Genomic DNA, 22,732 nt, shown 5'->3' on the forward strand with positions numbered 1-22,732 from the left:
TACAAATTGAGATGTGTGTGTAAAAGATGCACCCAAACATTTTAATAGAAGGGCTTGATTTAGGTTGGTTCAAGGGAAAGATTCTCTGAAGCAGTAACATGGCAAATGAGCCTTGAAGAACGTGTGGTCTAAAGCAAGAGTTGGCAAGCTATGGTCTATAGGACAGATTTGGCTGCCACCTGTTTTTGTGTAAAACACAGCCACACTGTTCACCTAGGTATCCTATGGCTGCTTTCTCAATACTATGGTAGCATTGAGTAGTTGTGACTGAGACGATATGGCCTTCAAAGCCTAAAACATTTACTATTTTGCCTTTTACAGAAAAAGCTTGTTGACCCCTGGTCTAGAAAATACTTGAAAATAAGAGCTATGATATTTAGTTTGACCCATGCATTTTCAGACAATGTGGGCCATAGACTTTGCATGACTGAAATGTTTGTGGGCACAATTTTGTTTTTTTTTTGGACGTGATGGCGTATGTCTCTTCGTGAAGTAGGCTTTAAGCAAAAAAGCTTTCTCTGAAACTTGACATTGCATAATTCAAGTGGATTTTCTATTTGTGGAGAGTGTTATGACATAGTGATTGTGAGCTTTACATGGAATCAGATTATTTTGAATTCAAATACTGGCTTTACCACTTAGGAGCTTCACTTATGTGCTGTGTTATTTACCCTTATTACTCTTTGCTTTTCTCATCAGTAAGAGAGAAGTACTTATAGTTCTGACCTCATGTAATTACTGTGAAAATTCCATGAGATAATAATCCAAAAGAGTACTTAGTACAATGACTAACATAAAGTAAATGCTGAATACATATCATACATTATAATTATTTTTAAGATACAAAAACATTTTCATAAAATGACACATCAGTGTTTGTAATGTCATCCCATAAACAGTATTCACAGTTTTTCTTTTATTTTCTATTCTAATAAACACATTTTTTTCATGATGTCTGAGGATAAATAAAAGAGGTGACATCTAAGTCACAATTTTGCAATGATTGGAATTGATGTTATAATATTTTGAAAATTTTAGCATGTTCACAAAGTTAAATTTTTTTTAAACTCTGGAAATTTGAGGGTTTTGCCTGCTATGTCTCCCGCATCTCCCTCTCCCAGTGCTATATTTAGGGGGGGGGTGCTTCTTACTGAACTTCACTGCATATTCCCAACTGCCTGCAGCTTTGCGTATCTGTGAATGTCCATCGAGGCATGTCTTCCTTCTTACTGCTTCCTCAGTCTACAACTCCAGCCTGTATTAACCCTGTAGCTTTAAGTCCAACCCCACCCAACACAACAGTTCTTGGGTTTATTTTCAGCTATTCAAGAGAGGGCCAATTCTTTTTTTTTTTTTTTTTTGTGGTACGTGGGCCTCTCACTGTTGTGGCCTCTCCCGTTGTGGAGCACAGGCTCCGGACACGCAGGCTCAGCGGCCATGGCTCACGGGCCCAGCCGCTCCGCGGCATGTGGGATCTTCCCGGACCGGGGCACGAACCCGTGTCCCCTGCATCGGCAGGCAGACTCTCAACCACTGCGCCACCAGGGAAGGAGGGCCAATTCTTGTAACCTTTTCTTATTGTCTCTCTCTCTCTCTCTCTCTCTCTCTCTCTCTCTCTCTCTCTCTCTCTCCCTTTGTTGTCTATAGTCCCTGTTCTGATCTGTCCACTCCTCCCACCGCCATCTCACCCTAGCCCATTCTGCCCTAAATTTCCAGCTTTGGTTCCAGTTTCCTGTGACTGATGTGCCGGACACATGGGTGCTGATTGATTATCATCTGAAAAACTGCGAGGTGATGGGGTGACAACAGTGAAAGCTGATTGTCTTGCACGCACTCTGCTCAGCGTCCCTTCTGCTGTTCCAGGCCTCAGTTCCCTGCTGAGCAATGGAGTTCTCACCCTGCTGTTCATGAAACTGGCACCCAGCGCTTCCCTTAAAATGCCTATTTGGTGGCCAGAAGTCATCCAACAGAAATTCAGTGAACACTGCAAAGCACATCAGCAATGTACAGCAAGTGAGCCTGCTTGCACACCGTGGTGATGGTTTCACAGCAACATGAATATAAGCATTGGCCTGATTACCTAGTCAAGAAAAATTTTTAAAAAGAGAACGGGTAAAACAGAAATCAGATAGTGGGGTATAGTCTGCTTCTGCTTTCTGACCCTTATTGGTTTATTTCTGTAGGCTACATGGTTACCTGGGAAATACAAACATAGACTTGTGTTTTCAGAGGCATCAGATGATGATGCCAAAGCTGGAGAGAACCTTGAGATCATGTGCTCCACCGCCATCATTTGATAGATTAAGGACACAGGGAGGCTGGGTGCCTTACCCAGGATCACATGGAGGAGAAGCAGCATTGATAAACGTGGGTGGGAGGAGGACCAATTTGCAGGCAGCAGAGGGCTTTAGTGAACTACATGATTTTTTTTTTTTTTTTTTTTTTTTCTGTACGCGGGCCTCTCACTGTTGTGGCCCCTCCCGTTGCGGAGCACAGGCTCCGGACGCACAGGCTCAGCGGCCATGGCTCACGGGCCCAGCCGCTCCGCGGCATATGGGATCCTCCCAGACCGGGGCACGAACCCGTATCCCCTGCATCGGCAGGCGGACTCTCAACCACTGCGCCACCAGGGAGGCCCTGAACTACATGATTTTTTTGAGAGAAATGTTGTTTCCTCCTTTTTGTTTTATTTTATTTAAAATTCTCTCATCTATCTATCCATCTATATATATATATAAAAGACATATAAAGTTTATATAAATGCATAAATTGGATATCATAAATTCTAGGCTTTTTTGTTTGCTCTCTCCTTCCTATTCTCTTCATTTCTCTGTAAACAATATTAAAAACCCTATATGTATCTTTCCATATTTTTCTCCATATTCATATATACATTATAGGGGCTTTTGTAGTCACTGTTTATTTTTAATAAGACTGTATTAAAAGTATGTGATACATACTTTTCTGCATTTTTGTTTTTCTTACTCAATAGGGCCTCATGGAAATCTATCCAAGTCAGTTGACATAGTTATGATTCATTTGTTAGTGGCCATATAATATTTCATGGTTTGTGTCCTACATTATTCAACCATTCTCTTATTGATAGCCCTAACTTTGTTTCCTGCTTTACCACTATAATTCATGATGAAATAGATATCCTTGTGCATGTATCCTTATATTCTTTTTTCTCTGAGGCAGTGAAAAAAAGTAGAATTACTAACTTTAAAGGTAAATGTATTTTTAATTTAGTAGATGTTGCCAGATTAATTTTCTGATGAATTGTAAAATTTCACATTTCTACAGTGTATGAGAGCACTCTTGTTTCTGCATTGCTGTCACTAATAGGCCTTTTTGCTCTTTTTTCTGCTGTGACAAGCTGATGGGGGTGGGGGAGTGAATCTCCTTGATACTTAGAGTGCCCTTTCTTTGACTACCAGAGAGTCTAAGCATCTTATCCAGTATTTATTTGCCCCGCTTTTTCCTGCATAAGAAACCAATCAATTGTTGACTTCAGGGAGCTTTCTGCGCTCATTCTTAAATAGAAAATAACTGTCATTTGCCTGATAGTTGAGTAAAGCTTACATCATGAGAGAGGGGAAAAAGAGTGATAAGAGTATTTATTGGCCTTGTGAATTTCCTTTTATGTGAATTGTCCATCGATGTTCTTTGACCATTTTCATTCATTCATTCATTCATTCTTTTTTTTGTTCTCTACCCCCACTCCCTATTTTGGTTATTTTCTTGTAAGAGCTCTGTGAAAATTCAGATAATAACCTTTTTTTTTTTAACATCTTTATTGGAGTAGAATTGCTTTACAATGGTGTGTTAGTTTCTGCTTTATAACAAAGTGAATCAGTTAGACATATACATATGTCCCCATATCTCTTCCCTCTTGCATCTCCCTTCTTCCCACCCTCCCTATCCCACCCCTATAGGGGGTCACAAAGCACTGAGCTGATCTCCCTGTGCTATGCGGCTGCTTCCCACTAGCTATCTGTTTTACTTTTGGTAGTGTATATATGTCCATGCCACTCTCTCACTTTGTCACAGCTTACCCTTCCCCCTCCCCGTATCCTCAAGTCCATTCTCTACATCTGCATCTTTATTCCTGTCCTGCCTCTAGGTTCTTCATGACCATTTGTTTTCTTTTTTTTTTCCTTAGAATCCATATATATGTGTTAGCATACGGTATTTGTTTTTCTCTTTCTGACTTACTTCACTCTGTTTGGCAGACTCTAGGTCCCTCCACCTCACTACAAATAACTCAGTTTCGTTCCTTTTTATGGCTGAGTAATATTCCACTGTATATATGTGCCACATCTTCTTTATCCATTCATCTGCAGATAGTAACTCTTTTCTATCTCTTCATTAAAAACATTTTTCTCAAATTCATCATTTATCTGTTGTCATTAGCCAATCATATTGGGGTTTTTTGCCACCCATATTTCAAAAATGAGAATATTTCACATTTATTTAAAGATGTTTTTCTCTACAGAGGCATAGGGAAAGTTTTTGAGAAAATTTTACACTTTCTGTAATAGTAATCTTTCTTTTTTTTTTTAATAGTAATCTTTCTTAAATGAACCAGGATTACAGACACCAAAAGGAACCTGTCAGTTTACAGTTACAAAATATGATTACAATAGGAGACACACATGTGTCTGGAATGGAACCCCTCCAGATAATCCAGAGAAAAATGAAAAAATCTAATTTATTAGCACTGATAATACAGTTAACATATTTTGTCACCCACACTCTCTCAAAGGAGTTACAGGTTTTAAAGAAGGAAAAGCTGTGAAATAAATGTAAACAAGATATTTTCAGATTAGATGTGATACATCAAGGACCTATATAGGGATTTGGGAGCAATTTAATTATATTGTCATTAACCTTTAATTATGATATATTTTGCCATGCAAAGATGTCTCATTTTTATACAGTCAAATGTGTCTGTCTATCTTTTGTTTTATGGCTTTTGGATTTTTCTGCCTTTGTTAAGATTTCCCCTACCCCTAGCTTATTATGTAATTTCCCTTGATTTTTCTTGAAGTTTTTATATTGCTTTATTTTTAATATTTAAATCTCTAGTCTGCCTGAAAATCACGTGTATATATGTATATTAGTGGATAACCAGTTGTGCCAGCACCATTTATTAAATCTAACCTTCCCCATTGAATAACTGAATAAGCTACTATCTTTGCCATATAACATTGTATATATAATCTTTAGGTTATCTAAATATTCTCTTTTATTTTTCATTGATCTATTTATTCCCATGTTAATGCGATTTTGATTCTATTATGGTAGATTTTTGTTGTATGTTCTTATATCTGATAAGAGAAGTTTCCCCTTACAATTCATTCATGTTATATTTTTCTTGACTACTTTAGGCATATAGTCTTTTTTATGAATTCACACTCATTGTAGCTAAGTATCCCCTAATGCCTGCTGGAATTCCAATTGCAATCGCATTAATTTATAAATTACTTTAGAAAGTATTAACTTATTACATGTCATATTCAGTGGAGGATTATAAAAACTCTTTAAAGACCAGACTCACACTGATGGGGATACACTAGAGTGTTGTACAGCCAAACCTTGTTTGGTTGTGCTTTTGCTTTATTGCACTTTGCACATACTGAATTTTTTACACATAGAAGAAGGCTTGTGGCTATTCCTCATCAAGCAAGTCTGTTGGCACCATTTTTCCAACAGCATTTGCTCACTTCATGTCTCTGTGTCACATTTGGGCAAGTCTTGCAATATTTCAAGCTTTTTAATTATTATTATTGTTATGGTGATCTGTGATCAGTGATCTTTGTTGTTACTATTGCAAAAAGATTATGACTCACTGAAGGCTCAGATGATGGTTAGGATTTCTTAGTAATAAGATATTTTTTAATCAAGGTATATACATTGTTTTTTAGACATAATGTTACCGCACACTTAATAGACTACAGTATAGTGTAAACATAACTTTTATATGCACCGGGAAACCAAAAAATTCATGTGACTCCCTTTATTGGGCTATTTGCTTTACTGTAGCGGTCTGGAACCGAACCGCAGTATCTCTAAGGTATGCCTGTAATGTGCGCTTTTCCTGCCAAGTAAGCTCAAGGCTGCAGTTAGGACACTGAGTGAAGGAGAGGAAGGAAAGCTACTAGCAGCTGTAGAGAAGCCACAAGTGCCAGTCTCTGTCCTCAGTCCTTTGCACGGTGCCTCATACAACACAACAGCATCTTGGTCACAGTTAGGAAGCCCCTAGGCCTCTTGGACTCCAGAGCTCACTGCCTTGTACTCTTTTGGAAGCCTTGATAACCACATAATTTTATATCTGCACTTAATATAAATTTAAAAACCCTTTCTGCAGGCAGGTTTGAAGATTTCGTAGCTCAGATATTTGAAAACAGGAAATGCTGTTTGGTGAGGACAGTTCGTATGTGCTCTGTGTGGTTTGCCTCTTTGCTTTGGATCATGCTCCTCCGTTTGCCTTGAACACCCGCCACCTGCCGCAATTCAACCTATCCTTGTCCACTTAGCTCCCTGTTCCAGGAAAACGTTCCCATCCCAAACCAGAGAGACTCCTTTCCCTTCTTAACTCCCATGGCCCTTTGCTTTCTCTGATAGCATTTATTACACCCTTTATTGTCTTATGGATAATTAGCCATTCTTTGTACCACTTTTACCAAATTGAACATCTGCCCTGTGGCTGTTTGGGGTGCTGGGGATACAGTGGTGAAGAGATGTTGGATTTATCGTTATTTCCTACACTAAACTTCATGCCTATGAACCAAATCTTTTCCCCTTCTATTCAGAGAATTCTTCACGGTGACTCATACATAGAACATGTTCAACCAGTGTTTGGTGAGTGAGTGAATATATGATAGGGATTAGGCCATAGGTGCAATGATTCTGGCTGAAGTATGATTTTTCTCAGTTCTACATCAATCAGTTATCACTTTTTCCCTACTTTTAAATTTTTTAGAATACACTGTATTTGTTGCTTTTCCCCCAAATGTCTTCAGTCAAATTTTTCCTAGTTTGCCAGAGTTATTTTTCATTAAATAAATAAATAATTTAAGATTTCCCCCTACTATATTTTAGGCACCATAATAAGCATTGGGGATAAAATGGGGATCAAAAATAAACCCACATCAATAAAATTGCTGTTTAAAAAATGGAAGTTGGGTCTGTTTTCTCCAGATAGCATGTAGGCACAATATTTTTTAATCTAAAATTATGAGGTCTAACTTAAAATACAGGTAAAGGTGTTAGGAGCCTAAAATAGATTTAATATTTGATACCTATATTTAAATTGAGAAGTGAGTGAACATTAACTCTGAATATTCTAGATTTGTGGACTTAGTGTTCATAATTAGAAAAATATGGGAATAAAACAGAAATAATCAGTACTCCCAATCCTTGCTACTGAAGAGCAACAAACTTTTTAAAGAATGAGTACTTCCAGTATAACCCAGTTTTCTTCTCTATTGTAATAAAATAAACATTTATTTTAAATTTAGACATTTAATTGTGTCTTGCCCGATATACTTACCAATCAGCTAGAAACGTGTGTCTGTATGAATACTTATACATTAACTTAATTAGAAACTGTGTGAATTTACATTGATCAGGTCTATATTTATTGAGCATATACTGTGTGCCAGGGACTATTCTAGGAACTCAGGGTACAGCAATGAGCAAAACAAAGATCCCTGTTCTTGTGCATTTATATTCTAGTTAGGGACCGATGGGGGAGAGAGCAAATAAACCATAAATATAGTAAATGAGCAAATTATGAAATATGATAAAAGGTTATAAGTGCTATGGAAAAATAGTAGGGGAGATTAAGGGGGTTTAAGGGTGCTGGAAGTGAAAGGGTCAGGGCAGGCTGCAGTATAAAATAAGTTTATATTAAATAAGGTTATATTAATATTAAGTTAAATAGGGAGAACTACGCCCAGCCTAAAACTTAAGAAATGTGGAGTTGTAGAATGCTATCAGAGGAGATTCAAAAATGTAAGTATGGGGTTGAAAAATAAAAACTGCAAGGAATCTTAGAGATACTTGTATTACTCAGCTTGAAAGAAAAGGTCTGGGAAGACACAATAATGATTTTCCAATGGTGTTTCTAACTCCATTGAAGATGCTACTTGCAGAAATGTTCTCAATTGTAACATGAGAAATGTAGGTCCCCCACAAGGGAGAACTGCCTGAGAACGAGAACTCTTGTGTTCTAAAATGTGATGTATGGAAAGACTGAGAGAATGTCTTCTGAATGACTTAAACTTGATTAATTTTGATTTGTAAACCCACACATGGAATGTACTACTTAATAAGTATTAGCTTTTACTATTATGAATAATGATCATAGGTCTGGAATAATTTATGTAGTATTTCAGTTATTGAATAAATAAATGCTACCCTACTAGTAGAGAAATGAACTAGACATTAAAAGTCCATTCTAGTTCTATGATTCCATCATGTCTTCCTTAGTGGTAAAACTACCATTAAGAGCTGTGACTACTCAAGAGGTATTTGCTTATAACTAACACATCAAGGTAAGAGATGTGCATGCATGTTCTCTCTCTCTCTCTTTCTCTCATGCATTCAGAAGCTTTCATACTTCCAACACAGGAATTGAGGTTTTCTTTTTATTTCCTCTTTCTCTGTTTTACCATAAGAGAATTAGATCATCAGGCCAATTCTTTCAAATAGTTCCATGGAATGAGTTGATTACATCATGTCATTCAAGTCTATAGCAACTACTGAGATTGTCTACAATAGGAACAGGAGGCACCTAAATCCATCAGGCATTTTAGCTGTTTTTTTCTTTTTGGTGGAACATAAGAGAGGGGTGAACAATTTGCTGCTACAAATATAGCAGATTGTTGTAAGGCTGTATCCTGTTTGGAAATGATCTCATCTAATATGTCCGTTGGTGGTTAGCCACATGATGCAGAACTATTATGATACGGCATTGTTGTTAGAGAGCCCTCAAAGTTAAAGCCATAAGGATTCCTCACTGCCCATGGGGCAGGACTTATGAGTGAGATATAATTGTCAAGGGTCTTAAACTCTAACCTTACTCCATATAAGGACTTGTTGCAAGTCATCTTATTTCTTATTTTTGTGCATTGTTGTGCTCCTAGGATTATTCTAGTAGACGAGCTGTGCTCTGTGTGTAATGATGAATTAAAGATAAAGTCAGGTTTCTTCCTTCTTTATTGGTTTAGAGTAGGAATACATCTGAATACATCTCCTCTGCAATCATGCTGCTTGAATACCGTTCAGGCGTGCAGTGGCGTGCCCTCTTTTATTGCCTCCTTCCTCTGCCCCCACTCAGATAAACAATCGAACTTAAACCATGAACATTCAGAGCTGTGCAGTCTAACACGGTGGCCACTAGCCACATGCGGCTACTGATCACTCGAAACGTGGATAGTCCGAAATGAAATGTGCTGAAAGTGTAAAACACTCACCAGATTTCGAAAACTTAGTAAAAAAAAAAAGAAAAAGAAAGAATGTAAACTATCACATTAATAATTTTTATATTGCTTACATATTTTGGATATATTGGTTTAAATAAAATATATAATTAATCTTAACTTTCTTTTCACTTTTATGATGTGGCTACTATAAAATTTAAAATCGCATATGTGGCTTTCATTATATTTCTACCGGACAGTGCTGGTCTAGAGTCTCTTTGCCCTCCCACTTTCCCTTCTGTTACCCTGGGGGAAACCTTTAGAGCCAGTATTGATTACTTCACGCAGCCCAGGGAAAGATTTGTTTCTGGGTGTGTGTACACGTGTGCATACATGTGACTGCACATGTAGGGGTGGTGGAGCTGGGGAAGGAGCAAAAGAAGGAAAAGGAAGGGAGTAGTTTCAACCAGCATCGGTCTGAGATGCCATCACTTAAAGTAAGGAAGGAGGACAACCCGAGCACAAATTGGTTCCCCATCAGGCAACTTTGTTCTATGTTTTAATAGAGGGTGAATCACTGGGACATCAGACTCTTCTGAATTACAATGTAGACACAAAATACAGAAGCAGCGCTTCCCTGGTGGCGCAGTGGTTGAGAGTCCTTCTGCCGGTGCAGGGGACACGGGTTTGTGTCCCGGTCCGGAAAGATCCCACATGCCGCGGAGCAGCTGGGCCCGTGAGCCATGGCCGCTGAGCCTGCGCGTCCGGAGCCTGTGCTCCACAATGGGAGAGGCCACAACAGTGAGAGGCCCGCATACCGCAAAAATAAAATAAAATTACAGAAGCAAAGTTTTAAGAATTATCATTGTCGTCGCTTTCCTTAGTCAATAAAGATAATCAAGAACTGACCTATATCCCACCTGATAGTTCTGATTTGGATAAAGGATATAATATGTTCTGTTTTGCAGCATTTGAGACTCTCTCATCTCTTTGGAAGAGATGAGAGCATAGGTCATTTTTATCTCTTTGAGACTTTGAAAAAAATTAAGAAAAATGAAGTGAGATAATATATGCTGAAGAAAAGAAGGCTGCCACAGAAGATATAGTCCACATATCCACTGAGTACCAAAAAAGGGAAAATGAGGTTTAACTAGGGTTGCATCTGAGGATTTATGTCCAGACAATGATGATTGCCTCTGAAGTGAGTGGGAGTTCCCTTCCACGGGTAGAGTTCTAGTTGCATGAGATGATGTCCTTATGAACCTACCTAAAGTGGCTCCTTATCCACATACCTCTGATAAATCTTTGTCATAGTACTATTTTTATACATCACTTTGAGTAAGTAGAAGGGTTCATTTGTGTTAAATAGGTGAGCAGTTGACAGAGGGGACATTTCTTAACCTGATAATGAGGGAAAGCCCTCATTAAGACCCTAAGCATTCAAGAGCCACGGTCTTCTACTGTATCTCTTCCTTCTCTGTAATTTGTTTTCTCAAAATCTGGTCTGTAAACCACCTGCAGCAGAATCACTTGGAGAGCTTGTTAGAAATGCACATTCTTGGGCCCTAGTTCAGACCTGCTGAATCAGAGACTCTGGGGTGGGGCCCAACAGTCTGCTTCAGCAAGTCCTGCAGGGGATTGTGATGCTCACCAAAGTCTGAGAAGCATTGGGATGAGGACATCCATTTCCTTCAGAAATTCTTTACAACGGTAGGAAAAAGACTCAGTAAGAGAATGTGATTCATTTGCAGTGCTTGGGTTTTGTTTGTAATCAAGAAATCTCAGTTTAGAAGGAAATTTATAAGGAGATTTAATCCAGCCCTCTCTCTAGTATTTGAATCCCTCCCTTCCTCCCTTTCTCCCTTCCTCTCTTTCTTTCCTCCTTCCTTCCCTCATTTCTTTTCCCTCTTTCTCTTTCTGTCTTATGTGCCAGACACTAGACCAGGGATTGAGGATGCAGTGATGAATGCAAACAACAGTCTCCTGTCTTCCTAGAGCTTACAGTCTAGGGAAAAGGCATATTAAAATGATTATACTAACAACTATGAAATTATAATTGTTCTAAGTGCTATGGTGAGGAGGTACACAATGTCATGATAGTATATAATAGAGAGATTTAAGCAAGTCCGTACACCTTCTACAAGGTAACTCAGCCCTGATGGAGCACTTCCTCTTGGAGGGGAACTTTTTTTTTTTTTTTTTTTTTTTGCGGTACGCGGGCCTCTCACTGTTGTGGACTCTCCCGTTGCGGAGCACAGGCTCAGCGGCCATGGCTCACGGGCTTAGCCGCTCTGCGGCATGTGGGATCTTCCCGGACCAGGGCACGAACCTGTGTCTCCTGCATCGGCAGGCGGACTCTCAACCACTGCGCCACCAGGGAAGCCCGGGAGGGGAAATTTTGACAACTTATTGGAGCCTATTTCACTCTAAGATAAATCTAATTGTTAGAAATTTTGAGTCAAAATATTGAGTCAAAATCTGCCACACTCTACTTTGGACCATTCTATCCTGACTCTAGTATCTGGAATCTACAAGGAACAAATCCAGTCCTCTTTTACATTGCAGATCTTCACACAGATAAAGAATTCTTCCCTCTAGGTTTTTTCTTTCCAAGGCCGTGAGATTCCTCATTTACTTGGTCTTCTTCAGAATACTCCACCTTTTTTTCTTTATTTTTAAATTTTTTGTAAAATATTCTGTTGCTCAGCATGAGCTGGAAGTATATAATGATAAGCTCAGAGTAGTGTATCTCAGAATCTATCTATAACCGTCATTGTCTTTGGTATATTCCACATTCCTGTGGTCCAACCTCCCCTGCTTTATGTACAACTGTATCATACCACTGACTTGTACTGAGCTCACAGTTAAGTGAAACCCTGGTTACCTATCTATCTCTATCTGTCTGTCTGTCTATATATTACCTTTTCTAAGTAATTGAAAATGTTTTCCTCTAAGATGTCAGTAGCATCAGCCCTTTAACCAGCACCCATCATTTAGGCTGTTTACCTACTTCATTATGTTTGTTTGCATTATCAACTAATCTAAATTTCTTCAGTGTGTCAGTCAAAATTATGCAAAACTCTAATATTTGTCTTGCTAAAATCTAGATACAGGATGTCTCCAAAGTCAGTGGTAGCTCTTCTACCAATGTAATTTATTTAAAGGAAATGAGGTTAGTCTTCACTTGTTTTAGTAATCCCCACTTCATTTTCTGTGTTAATAAACAGCCTTTTAATATTTATTGACAAGTCAAAAATTCATGAGATGTACCACTTTTAGCTAGATGAGGCATACAGTTTTTCTGCATGGTTAAAACATTCTATCAAAACAATAGAAACACCTTTTTTCCATTTATTAAAGAAGGCTTTTATATCCTCAGAGTGAGTTCTCATATCTTTGTATTTTCAACTAGAGTAACACCATTATAATTCATTCTGGGGTCCCTGGATCTTCAGGAAGTGTACATTCTTTCTTGGCTTATTCCTCTTCTCTTCCTGGTAGATCTGTGCTCACTAACACAGACATGATTTGGCCAGTAGATGAATATTTTCATCTGGCAGTTTACAGAATACTATTCAGGGACTTCTAAGTAAACCTGGGGCTAGTTCTCATAAGAGTTATTATTTACAATTTGGTAATAAATATTTGCTTAAGTTGGTCATGAATAAATAAGTTTTTTAATAAAAATAAAAACTTTTATTACCATTTCATTAGAACAGACATCATTCATTTTTAATTCCAATGAGAGGGTTTTCTTTAATGCATATCACATTCTGTCTTGCCCTCAATCTGCTCACTAATTAAATGAGTGGTTTGGACTAAATGATCCCTGTGATATAGTCAAATTCCAGAATTACATGATTCTAAACTTTGAGAAAGAAATAAAATTTAAAATAACTTTATAAAATGGATAGCTAATGGGAAGCTGCTGCATAGAACAGGGAGATAAGCTCGATGCTTTGTAACAACCTAGAAGGGTGGGATTGGGAGGGTGGGAGGGAGACACAAGAGGGAGGGGATATGGGGATATATGTATACATACAGCTGATTCACTTTGTTATACAGCAGAAACTAACAACATTGTAAAGCAGTTATATTCCAATAAAGATATAAAAAAATAAAATAAAATAATTTAAAAGTTAAACCACAACACACACCCCACCCCTGTGCATGTAAAACTGATGAAATCTGAATAAGGTGGCTAGATTGAATCAGTGTCAATTTCCTGCTTGTGATATTGTACTATAGCTTTTGCAAGATATTTCCATTAGGGAAAACTGGGTGAGGATATATTGGATATCTCTGTATTATTTCTTATAAAAATGTGAATCTATGATTATCTCAAAATAAAAAGTTAAAAAAATAAAACCATAGGGGCTTCCCTGGTGGCGCAGTGGTTGAGAGTCCGCCTGCTGATGCGGGGGATGCGGGTTCGTGCCCTGTTCCGGGAGGATCCCGCGTGGCGCGGAGCGGCTGGGCCCGTGAGCCATGGCCGCTGGGCCTGCGCGTCCGGAGCCTGTGCTCCGCAACGGGAGAGGCCACAACAGTGGGAGGCCCGCGTACAGCAAAAAATAAATAAAAAATAAAACCATAGAGTGTTATAACAGGACATTAGAAGCAAATAGGCCTTGCTTGTCCATATACTAGCTTAAACACATTAGTTAACCTTTCTGAAACTCAGTTTCTTTGTCAACCTTAAAGTGGGAATATGAATTCCTACCTAATGGGATTATTGGAAGGATTATATGAGATAGTCTGTGTAAACATCTCTTATGGTTCATACTCCATGATAGTATTCAGTAAATGTTGGTTACTTTCCCCAGTGCTGCTTCTCTGCTCTGGAAGAGAAACTAGGACAAACAGCCTTGCCGCAGGTCTCCTAAAAAAAGACAACATATGACCTGAAGCGGAAGACAGTTTGGAAGCATACATTAGTGAGATGAACCCCATAGCAGTGTAGTGAGTAATGCTGTTACATAACTTTCACAAATCACCAGGCAGATCAGCTAACATGGCTTGGCACCATTTACCAATAAAATAAAATAACAAGGCAGCTTCCAAACCCAGCCCGAGTCAGGGAGTCCCGACACAGCAGCCAGAGTCAAAATCCAGAATGACTACATAGGCCTTGGAGCTTTGGCGTTTCAGTTGACTCAGACATGCAGTAAATCCATATAAGTGGAAAAAAACCAAAAACGATTTCTCTCTGGCTGGCCCCCTGAATAATTGTCCCCAAGGGGCCTAGAGAAGCTTTCTTTCCCTTGCAAAAGTCCTTAATCATGTCTCCCAAATATGAGTTTTCCATGCAGCTGCACAGATTAGAACTAGGGAGGGAATAAGGAAAATAGACATAGTCTATTTTCTATTTTCAATAATAGTCTTGGTCCCGAGGATGTGATTGTTGAGTGAATGGCCAAGATGTGTCTCCCACATGTCTCCTAAAATGTTTAGAGTTTCCCAGGGCTCTGTCCTCACCTTTGATCTGATGAATGTTTTTGTCAGTGAGTTGGATAGAAACACAGAAGGTTAAGCCCACCAAATTTTCGAATGATACCAAGGTAAAAGGGAGTCTGGGGACAGAATTACAATTTTTTAATGATTTTGGCAGGCTCTAGGGCACTGAACTGATCACGGTAAGTTGTAACTTAATAGGGGTAATGTTAAAGCCTGCACTTCAAAATCAAAAGCAGAAGTATGGGTTAGAAAAGGCTTAGATTGACAAGGGTTTTTTTATGAAAAAGTTGTCAGGATTTTATTGGACTACAGGAAATGTATGAGGCAACAGTATGCTATGGTTGATTAAAAAAGAGGTTAGGGACCAGAAAAAGGAAAGTGATCTTTCTACTTTACCTAATTTGCACTAGTTAGACAATACTCTTTGTGTTGTATTCAGTCTAGGTCCAAATTTAAGAAAGATATTGACAGATTCAAATTGGTCACTAAGGGAAGGAAGAAAAAAGGAGGGCCAAGTTTTTAAAAATCCCCAAACTATATTGTTTAAAGAATGATTGCAGGAAAATAAGGATACTCAGCTATCTTTTAGTTACCATATGGAAGAAGAGTAAACTTGTCTATTTTGCTCTGAAAGGCAGAAGCAGGATTAATGAGTTCATGGAAACAGATTTTGGCTCAACAGAAGGAAAAATTTTCAAATAATTACAACAGTTCAGTGACAAAAAAGACTATTTCATTAAATTGTGAGCCTCCTGTCACTGGAAATATTCAAGCTAAGCCTGGATGAGTGTCTCAGGGATTCTGAAGGCTCCCAGCATTGAAAAGAGCTTGGGGTGGGTGACCTTTGAGATCAGTTCTAACTCTCATAGTCTATGATTTAAGTAAGCATGAATGCCAAGGCTGCTTATGACATGCCAGAGCCACTTTTTCAACTCTTGGCTCTGACTCTGACCAGCTGTGTGACCTTCAGCTAAGAAATTAACCATTTCTTCTTCCAGTTTCCTCATCCGTAAATTGAAGGAGCTGCATTTAATGATGCCTAAGTTCTCCCCAGCACGTCTGTCTCCTTGAGCATCCTCATGACTACAGCATGTTGGAAAAGTAGAGTTTGAGCTGATGCCTGCCATTTTTCTAAGTCAGCTTGCAGGAGAGGGCCGAAAGATCAAAAACCATTGTTGATTCTGGGGGCCATGGAACTAACTCTCAAGTTCCTGTTGGCAGGAGCATGGGTGATTATGATCCCAGAATTTGTTCCCATGGGATCTGTGGCAGGAAGTAGATTAAATAACTGAAAATCTGGTTTCTTTCAAACACCTGTACATTCTGGCTGAGTTCAGCAATGCCTTTGCAAACAACTTAGAAGAAGTGAAGATCATATGAGCATTGCAATGTAGCTCTGTCCTTTACAAAGCAAACCTTTGTCTTTATTTCCTTAATGATCTGGCAGTTTCTTTTGGACTTTGTTTATAATCATGAGAACCAATATCCATAAAGCAACTTATTATGTGACAGGTAGTGTTCTAAAAGTTTTATATAAATTACTTTAATCCTTTTATAATCTAAAAATCTAATGATGAAATCAGTGATTAGGTCCTTTTTACCATAAGGAAAAAGAGTAGTTAAAATCCAGTGTAAGTCTGGCTTAATGGTAGAGTCCAGAATGGAGATTCATGCCCTTATTCTTTTAAACTTCATTACTACTGTTCAATGACTATAATTTCCTTTATGGTTCATTTGATTGCTAATACTTTTCTTCTCCGCCTATATTAAGATGCCTCATCCTGCACCACTGCTGCATTCTAGCTCTTCCACTTCTTCCTTGACTTCTCTCTGGCTCCCACATCATTGCCTCCAAATCTCATTTCTTCAGTTGTTTTCTCTAAAGGTCTTTGAAAAAGCAACCATCAGAGGGAGTGTCATAGTTTTCTTTACATATATATGTATATAGATATAGATGGTATGGCCATGATTTCAGATACCTCCTCTGGTTACTGAGGTCAGCTAGGGGAGAAAGAAGTAAATTGATGCTTCTTGTAAGGACTTGAAGAACTTAAACCTCATTCCCAGGCTCGTGGGTCTGGCAATACTCACTCCATCTAAGTACCACATTTTCTTCCATCTCTTTGTTTCCTTAGACTGGAAATGAAAACAGCTGTTAAAAATAAGAGCACATGAGTCAGTTTTGAATCTCAATGTAGTAATTACAGTTTCCATCTCAATTGGTATAGTTCCTCCCAGTGTACTGAGCCCCATATCACAGCCCCCTTGTTGTCAATTTTATACCAAGACCTTAACTTGTGTTTTCCAGACCTCTAAGATTAAACACTAAATCAATTGCCAAACCAAAATAAATAAATAAATAAATGACAAGGAAGAAAACACTTCAATTTGAAAACCTGATTCTTGGGACATGCCCTTTTTCTGATTTAGATTTTAACTAAATCTTTATGTTGATATTAGAAATGTCAGTTACTGTTCCACATTTTTGAAGGTGGAGCTTCTGGGCTTCATGGTATCTTCACTGTGAAGAATTTTGCTTGTACTCTTATAGAGGCTATTCCTTGAGTTGTATTTTCTCTTTTCCACGTTCCTGAGGTTTATGACCTAGAAAGCCAATCTCAAAAGAGTCATCTACAATCCATTAATTGATTGTCCCCTTTTAGAGCAGATTGATGCTCTTTTAGTTCTGCTCAGTCCCCAAATCAACCATTGAGTCCTTGACTGAGCAATCCTACTGGCTTAAAGCTCTGAACGTCCCCCCCACCAGTGAATCAGCTGCCTTCAACTGACCTACCTAATATTGTTCTATTAATACAGATCATATGCTATTAGCAAGAGAATTTTGTGTCCTATTAGGGGAGAAGCAGGAGGCAGGAGACTTGACCCTTTCAGTCACTTCACTTTGCCTACTTTATTTCCATTTTCTAAGATTTGATTTCTTTATTGTTAGATTAGATTATTTCTAAAATTCACTTTCCTGCTAATATTTCTATAATTCGGTTATCACTGTATCCTCCATGAGCTAGTTTTTTTTTTAAGATTTTTTTTTTTAATTTTTATTTATTTATTTTTGCTGTGTTGGGTCTTCGTTTCTGTGCGAGGGCTTTCTCTAGTTGTGGCAAGTGGGGGTCACTCTTCATCGCGGTGCGCGGGCCTCTCACTATCGCGGCCTCTCTTGTTGCGGAGCACAGGCTCCAGACGCGCAGGCTCAGTAGTTGTGGCTCACGGGCCTAGTTGCTCCGCGGCATGTGGAATCTTCCCAAACCAGGGCTTGAACCCGTGTCCCCTGCATTGGCAGGCAGATTCTCAACCACTGCGCCACCAGGGAAGCCCGCATGAGCTAGTTTTATGTGATGAAAATTCTCTTGGTCAGTTTGGGCTGCTCTAACAAAAATACCATAGTCTTGGAAGTCCAAGATCAAGGCAGTGGCAGATCCAGTGTCTGGACAGAGACAGAGAAAGAGAAGAGAGAGAGAGCAAGAGAGCGAGCCTTGTCTTATAAGGGCTTAAGTCCAACATGAGGGCTCTACCTTCATGACCTAATTGCCTCCCAAAGCCTCCATCTCCAAATATCATTACATTGGGGATTAGGGTTTCAACATATGAATTTTAGGAGACACAAGCATTCAGTCCATTGCAGAAATGAAGGTATTTGCATGCACGGTATGATTTGTGGAATTCTAGGAAGGCCATTTAGCATGCTTAAAAATCCTATACCATTAGGTATCTATTCCTTTGTGGTAGGATATTATCTCTCAGATATAACACCTTTTAAAATCCAATATGTTTGGAAAGGCAAATCAAAAAACTAGTATGTGAGGTAGTATAGTGTAGTGCTTAGAAGCAGGCTCTTGTGTCAAACTATCTGAGTTCATACCCTTATTGGTATATGACCTTTGGCAATTAAGTCACCTTTCTGTGCTTTCTGTGCTATAGTCTCCTCATCTACAAGCTGGAGATGATAAGAATACTCCCCTCAGAGGTTTTTGTGAGGTTTCAATGAAATATGTAACATGCTTAGAAGAACAGTATCTTGCTATATGTGTTAGCAATTATTATCCTTCATTTGTATAAATCAGCCTATTATATTGATGTCCTTTTGACAGAAAGTTGATATCAGGTCACAGAGAAATTGGAGTTTTATTTGGGAAACTGAGAGGGGATACCTTGGGTACATGAGGCACTTAGAGGAATAGTGTGCCTTACTGAGGTGTTATAGTTGGTGGCATAAAGCCACTAAGTGCCTGGGTGTCTGAGGGAAATACAAGAGAGATAAAGGGGGATAGATTTGCTCTGGTCATAACCAGCATGTCTAGTAACTGATAGAATTAATCAGCTGGTATAGTGAGCAAGTCACGTGATATACACCTGCAGATGAATTTGGAATTCAGTACTTGCTTAACTTTTTTGTGTCTCATAATTCTATCCCTTGTAATATTCAGGTAATGCCAGGTCTCTGAACCATGGAAAAATATAAAATAAAGTGGTTTTGTTTGCTAAATGCCCTTGCCTCTTTCTTTTAGATTATATGAAGCAGACGACATTTGAAGTCCAAGCCTTTTTAGAAGCTGTGCAATTCTTCCGACAGGAGAAGGGACACTATGGCTCGTGGGAAATGATCACTGGGGATGAAGTCCAGGTAACAAGGGGCTCAGAATTTTGGATCCTATTTTCCATCTGAGTGGTAGGAGGTCAGGGTCATAATAAACAAGCAAATTTAAAAAGTTGCAAGCATGGAGGATGTGGTTCCAAAGGCCATTTCTCTCATTGTCTAGAAGTGTTTGGTCAGCCAACTATTGGACACCTCTAAAGACCTCCAGACCAGGTACTAAATAGGGCAGCCCAGAATACTGCAACTGCAATGGAAGAGCTACTTCCAGTTTCTTTCTGGAAAATGCATATTCTCTCAAATGACCTCGTGCTTCCAGACTAGAAGCAAATGTGAGCAGTGTGGCATAGTGCAAATTGTGTGGTGGGGCTTTAGGTCAGAAGACTTGGGTTAAAGCCTGCCAACCTTATTTAACTTAGTCTCAGGTTACTCCTCTGAAAAAAATAGGAATGACAATGTTTGTGTTGCAGGGTTGTGAGAATTAAATGAGATGCTGTTGGAAAAGTATTTGGCCAATAGCTGTCTTTATCTATGGAATGATTTATAAATGAAGTAATTAAAGGAAACAAATTTCGAAAGCGTTAGATAGTTTTCTATATGTTTCATTTACCTTTTCTGGTACTCTATTCCCTGTGGTCCAGTATAATTTCCCAAGACCCTGATTAAATGTCAGTCATAGGCTAAGTGTCTTGGTTGGTTTGGTACCAGGCACTTTGTTACAAATCTACAAGGAGACTGTATTTCATGATATGACCTCATCCTCCATAAGGACACCAATCACATAGCTGATTCAGCCAGGAAGAGGAGGCTGAGTATGGGCATTATTTAATTAAAGGCATACAGGGTCCAAGAATGCTATTCTTTAATTTCCCCTCATATCCCAGAAAAACAAGTGTGAAATTTGTTATTAGGGAACAATATTTGGAAGATGCCAGATGGTGTCTTGCCTTTGTATGGTCATTAAACATCTAAAGCCAAAAACATTTACTCGTGGTAGTGGGCTGTTCTTTACTGTTTTACCATATGACTCAGAATCTTCTCCTCCTCCTCTCCCCCTTCTTTTTCTTCTTCTTCCTTTTTCTTTTTTTTTTAACATCTTTATTGGAGTATAACTGCTCTACAATGGTGTGTTAGTTTCTGCTTTATAACAAAGTGAATCAGTTAGACATATACATATATCCCCATATTCCCTCCTTCTTGCATCTCCCTCCCACCCTCCCTATCCCACCCCTCTAGGTGGTCACAAAGCACCGAGCTGATCTCCCTGTGCTATGCAGCTGCTTCCCACTAGCTATCTATTTTACGATGGTAGTGTATATATGTCCATGCCACTCTCTCACTTCGTCACAGCTTACCCTTCCCCCTCCCCGTGTCCTTAAGTCCATTCTCTAGTAGGTCTGTGTCTTTATTCCCATCTTACCCCTAGGTTCTTCATGACCTTTTTTTTTTTCTTAGATTCCATACATATGTGTTAGCATATGGTATTTATCTTTCTCTTTCTGACTTACTTCACTCTGTATGACAGACTCTAGGTCCATCCACCTCACTACAAATAACTCAATTCCATTTCTTTTTATGGCTGAGTAATATTCCATTGTATATATGTGCCACATCTTCTTTATCCATTCACCTGTCAGTGGACACTTAGGTTGCTTCCATGTCCTGGCTGTTGTAAATAGAGCTGCAATGAACATTGTGGTACGTGACTCTTTTTGAATTTTGGTTTCCTCAGGGTATATGCCCAGTAGTGGGATTGCTGGGTGGTATGGTAGTTCTATTTTTAGTTTTTTAAGGAACCTCCATACTGTTCTCCATAGTGGCTGTATCAGTTTACATTTCCCACCAGCAGTGCAAGAGGGTTCCCTTTTCTCCACACACTCTCCAGCATTTATTTGTAGATTTTTTGCTTATAGCCATTCTGATCGGTGTGAGGTGATACCTCATTGTAGTTTTGATTTGCATTTCTCTAATGATTAGTGATGTTGAGCATCCTTTCAAGTGTATGTTGGCGATCTGTATATCTTCTTTGGAGAAATGTCTATTTAGGTCTTCTTCCCATTTTTGGATTGGGTTGTTTGTTTTTTTTGATACTGAGCTGCAAGAGCTGCTTGTAAATTTTGGAGATTAATCCTTTGTCAGTTGTTTTGTGTGCAAATATTTTTTCCCATTCTGAAGGTTGTCTTTTGGTCTTGTTTATGGTTTCCTTTGCTGTGCAAAAGTTTTAAGTTTCATTAGGTCCCATTTGTTTATTTTCTTTATTTTTATTTTTATTTTTTTGGTGGATTCTAAACTCATTTATTTCCCATCCTGAGACTTACTCAAGAACTTTAATCAATTCTTGGTTTCTGATATTTGGAGGAAGCACATCCATTTATACATCTGAGAGGATTAAGGACTATCCATACTTATGCCAAAAAGAAAAATGAAAGCATAAGGGAGGCTGAACCATTTGCCATTGATTGGCCTGTTATATAAACATGAATATTTAATAGATGTACCAGTATTAAAATGCCATTGTATGGTACTTTTTATGTTCAAATCCTAACTCTGTTCATTTTTGTTTCTTTGTTTGTTTGTTTGTTTGTTTGTTTTAAACCAAAACCTGGTGTTATAATGTTTCCTTTTAAGACACATTTTAATTAATTAATTAATTTTTTACTTTTGGCTGTGTTGGGTCTTCGTTTCTGTACGAGGGCTTTCTCTAGTTGCGGCAAGCGGGGGCCACTCTTCATCGTGGTGTGCAGGCCTCTCACTATCGCGGCCTCTCTTGTTGTGGAGCACAGGCTCCAGACGCGCAGGCTCAGTAGTTGTGGCGCACGGGCTTAGTTGCTCCACGGCATGTGGGATCTTCCCAGACCAGGGCTTGAACCCATGTCCCCCACATTGGCAGGCAGATTCTCAACGACTGCGCCACCAGGGAAGCCCACTCTGTTCGTTTTATCAATCTCATGAGATATGTAGAGCAGTTATTATTTCCATTTTGTAAATGAGAAAACTGAGGGAAGAATAGAGCGATTAAGTGACTTGCCCAGTTGTATTCATTCAACAATTATTTATTGAGCTGCTATACTCCAGGCACTATGCTGGGTGCTAGTGAACCAGAGATGGACAAGGCAGCATGGTCCTTGCCTTGTGGAGCTGATTGTTTTGGTCACATGCTAAGTGGATAAATGGCAAAGGAAATGATGGCTTCCGACTTCTGGTCCAGTGAAAGATCAACATCAACCATGGGACTATACCA

At 38.9% G+C, this 22,732-nt stretch overlaps 1 protein-coding gene across 1 annotated transcript in view; it reads left to right on the top strand.

The window, feature by feature from the left end:
• NIBAN1 (niban apoptosis regulator 1) overlaps positions 1-22,732 on the top strand; it is a 160,322-nt gene that overhangs the window by 109,941 nt on the left and 27,649 nt on the right. The window contains exon 6 of the mRNA XM_082613765.1: positions 19,406-19,521. Coding sequence (XP_082469891.1) covers positions 19,406-19,521 — 116 coding nt within the window. The remainder of the gene's footprint in view (positions 1-19,405; positions 19,522-22,732) is intronic.

This window comes from Mesoplodon mirus (assembly GCF_964341445.2).
Source record: "Mesoplodon mirus genome assembly, chromosome: 3".
Taxonomy (NCBI): domain Eukaryota; kingdom Metazoa; phylum Chordata; class Mammalia; order Artiodactyla; family Ziphiidae; genus Mesoplodon; species Mesoplodon mirus.